We start from the raw sequence: 4,125 nt of genomic DNA on the forward strand, positions 1-4,125 counted from the left end.
GCAGCTGTTTGTGTACGGCTCACGAGTGGCTGGAAGTGTTTTATGCGTACAGTATACCTGCGCTGTGTACCGGGAACGCACGCATGCCATGGGAGTGTTATGTGCTCTGTTAACACCGTAGCACGTCGTAATCTTTGTTTTTTTCCCTCCCCCCTTTCCTCTTCTCCTCTCTCCTTTCCTTTCCTTTCCTTTTCTTTCAGACAGGTGTGAAAAGCATTGGCCACGATGACGATATCCAGAGGATCCGAGGCGGTCAGTAGCGGTCAGCTTGAGAGGCGCGGCGGGACGTGGAGACGGACGGCGCTGCTGCTGCTCTACGTGGGCCTGGAGGTGCTCGGGCTGCTCTCGCCCGCGGCCCTGGCCAGCGAGGGGACGCTGGAGCTGCGGCTGGACGAGGAGCAGCCGGCGGGGACGATCGTGGGCGACATCAGCGCGGGGCTTCCGCCGGGCGTCACGGCCTCGCTCTACTTCATCTCGGACCACGACGACAAGGGCGTGGGCAACGACCTGCTCATCGACGAGACCACCGGCGTCATCAAGACGGCGCGGCGGCTCGACCGCGAGGAGCGCGACCGCTACAGCTTCACGGCCGTCACCATGACCGGCGTCACCGTGCAGGTGTCCATCACCGTCGACGACATCAACGACCACTCGCCGGCGTTCCCCCGGGCCAAGGCCTCGCTCAAGATCCCCGAGCACAGCGCGGTCGGGACGCGCTTCTCTCTCGACCCGGCGAGCGACGCCGACGAGGACCCGCTGACCACTCAGGGCTACCTGATCAAAGATGGCAACGTGGGCCAGGTGTTCCGCCTCGAGACCAAGCGAGCCGCCAACATGGCCCTCTACCTGAACCTGGTGGTCAACGGCGTCCTGGACCGCGAGAAGCGATCGTCCTACTCGCTCCTCCTCGAGGCGTTCGACGGCGGCGACCCGAAGAGGACCGGTCAGATGACGCTGGACGTGCTGGTGCAGGACGTCAACGACCACGCGCCCGTCTTCAACCAGAGCCGCTACCACGCCATCATCTCCGAGAGCCTGCCACAGGGCAGCAACATCCTGCAGGTCTTCGCCGCCGACGCCGACGAGGGCGACAACGGCCTGGTGCTCTACGAGATCAACCGGCGCCAGAGCGACCCGGACCGCTACTTCGTCATCGACCCCCGGTCCGGGGTCATCACCCTCAACAAGCCGCTGGACTACGAGGTGCGTAAGGTGCACGAGCTGGTGGTGCAGGCGCGAGACAACGCCAGCCACCCCGAGATCACCAACGCCTTCGTCACCATCCACGTGCGCGACTACAACGACAACCAGCCCACCATGACCATCATCTTCCTCAGCGAGGACGGCTCGCCGCGCATTTCCGAAGGCGCCCAACCTGGCCAGTACGTGGCCCGGATCTCCGTCTCCGACCCCGACTACGGCGAGTACTCCAACGTCAACGTCTCGTTGGAAGGCGGGGACGGCAAGTTCGCCCTGAAGACCAAGGACAGCATCATTTACCTGATCTACGTGGACCAAGTGCTGGACCGCGAGGAGAGGGACTCTTACGAGCTCCGAGTCCTGGCCACCGACGCCGGCACCCCTCCGCTGCGGGCCGAGTCCTCCTTCACCATCCAGGTGATGGACGTCAACGACAACCCGCCGCTCTTCGACCAGCAGGCCTACAAGCAGACCATCCCGGAGGTGGTCTACCCGGGCAGCTTCGTCCTGCAGGTGACCGCGCGCGACAAGGACACGGGCCCCAACGGCGAGGTGCGCTACAGCCTCCTGCCCGACGCCGGCGCCCGCTCCGACTGGTTCACCATCGACCCGGTGACGGGCATCATCACCACGGCGCTGCAGCTGGATTACGAGAGCGACCCCAGGCCCCGGGTGACGGTGGTGGCCACGGACAGCGGCCGGCCGCCCCTCTCCTCCACCGCCGTGGTCGAGGTCAACTTGCAGGATATAAACGACAACGCGCCGGTCTTCAGCAGCGCCCACTACAACGTGTCCATCAAGGAGAACACCGCGTCTGGGACCTGCTTCCTCGAGGTACGAATTTAGCCCTCAGCATGATTCTCTCTCTTTCTCTCTCTCTCTCTCTCTCTCTCTATCTCTCTTTCTCTTTCTCTCTCTCCCTCTCTGTCAGTTTGAAAAGGTCTTATCTATTTATGAGTGAAGTCTTAACAACAACTCTCTCATTTCCACTCCCCCTGCACTGTTGCTGAGCTTTCTTTCTCCGACAGCTCAATCCGTACGGCTTAGTGGTTTATTGCTAAATAAGAAATGGTGGAAGCATGCATGACGAGCATTTTGAGAAGTTGCCCTTGGCATATTTTTAGCATGCCTGGCATAGGCAGACATATTCTAGACCTAGAGCGGGGTGGGTGGGGTGAGTGTGTAGGACCGTTGCTGCTGCAGCACCAGCAGCAGAGACTCACCCCTGTGCTAATCAGATGGGATTTAAAGGTATTAGAAAGTTCACCTCCTCTGTCTTCAAAGAGATTCACTCAGTCCTGTCTGTTTGGTCCCTAACATGTGATGTGGTGAAATTATTTTTCTTTTCCCCATTTCATAATTGCAAGTCATTCCCAGTACCCACCCCTGACACACACGTAAATAGGCATGCAAATGGATTAGAGCATTCTGATGAATAGAACAGCCTTTCTGAGAAGACTTTTTTAATAGTTGCATCATGAAAGAATTCCCCTCGTATTATTTTTAGAAGAAAGCCGCTGTTGTGCCAGCTATTTCATCAGTTTTTCTGAGATGGCTGCCTCTCAATGCGCTTGTGAGTAAGGAACACAAAGTCTGCTTTTCTACTTTTGAAAAAAAAGGCAAAGCTGTCAGTCCCAGACATCAAAGTGCCACGGCAAGAAACAGTCTTGACAGAGGCATCTCGGCTAAAAACACCCCTCGGCTCAAATAGTTTAGATAAACACAGGAATTCCACATTGTTGCAGGTTCATTTAGACTCTATTTGGAGAGTGTGGTTGGTGAGCGCTCTGAAGAATTTGGCACACGGTAGCCCTCCAAGAGAAAGGGAAGAACTGAGTGCAATGTTATGGTAAGAGAAGGAAGAAGGAAGGACAGACAGACAGAGATTGAGAGAGAGAGAGAGAGAGATGGATTGACACAGGAGTGCTCAACGGAAAACATAGGGAGTGAATTTATAGGGACAGGAAACTTTGACAGTCTTGTTACATCTCAACTTTGGCAATCTTTGAGGAAGTGTTGAAGCAGCGAGTGCTCATCTGGAGGGCCTCAAGCCTGAGCGCTGGAAAAATCTCTGGCAGGTATAAAACAGAGAGCTCAGATCATCAGGAAAATATGCTGTACAGAGAAGAATGTTGAGTCAGAATCACAGCAGCTTTTTTGCTTTTTATGTTTTCTTTTTGTTTTTGTAAATGCATGAATATGCATGAATTAAGATTCGTTAGGTCTCTTTGTGCAGTCGACAGACCTCATTCCATCTCACCAAAAAAATGGCCAAAAAAACCCAAGTCTGTTGTTTTTCCAAACAGTTACAGAAATGGCAAATCTAATCCTCCTCGGTGCGGTTCAGTTTGGTCATTGTGGTCTCCAGAGTCATGTGACGATGATGTCTGTGATGTGCACGGTCCTTTTGGGTCTGGCACTCTGAGTAGAATCACAGGTGGTATGCCCATCACAGACCAGCCGGAGCGGCTGGGGTAAGGCCCGGGTACTAAGCCCACGTCATGTCACGTCTCACCCTCTTCGTTTCATGAGAAACCACGTCCGCTCATATTTCCCACATTTTTTTATTTATCATACGCTGAATGCTATCACAGTGACATCAGCAGAACCCTCTGTTTTCTCATGCAACACGACGACCGACCAAAACACAGAAAGAACAACAGGAGCGTTTATGCGATGGGGGTTTGGAGGTATGGTGTGTTTGTGATTGGTGTATTTGTGTAACGGTTTAATGACTGAGTCTGTACAGTGCATTTTCGATTCACTGGCTTTATCGTTATGTGAAATCAATCACGAAGGAGACTCAGAACAGTATCAACACACACTCAGATGTGATGTCATATTTAAGTTTTAGTGGAGGGGGGCTAGGGTCATGTCTCAGTATTCAATCGCTCAGCGGAAGGGCAAATGAAAATAATGTGTGTG

General features: G+C 54.2%; 1 protein-coding gene across 1 annotated transcript in view; it reads left to right on the forward strand.

Annotated features, from left to right (window-relative positions):
* The first annotated feature begins 225 nt into the window (after positions 1–225).
* Positions 226–4,125, forward strand: part of LOC134079774 (protocadherin-16-like) — an 88,603-nt gene continuing 84,703 nt past the window's right edge. The window contains exon 1 of the mRNA XM_062535850.1: positions 226–2,034. Within this exon, the coding sequence (XP_062391834.1) occupies positions 226–2,034 (1,809 nt within the window). The remainder of the gene's footprint in view (positions 2,035–4,125) is intronic.

Source organism: Sardina pilchardus, chromosome 5 (genome assembly GCF_963854185.1).
Source record: "Sardina pilchardus chromosome 5, fSarPil1.1, whole genome shotgun sequence".
NCBI lineage: Eukaryota > Metazoa > Chordata > Actinopteri > Clupeiformes > Clupeidae > Sardina > Sardina pilchardus.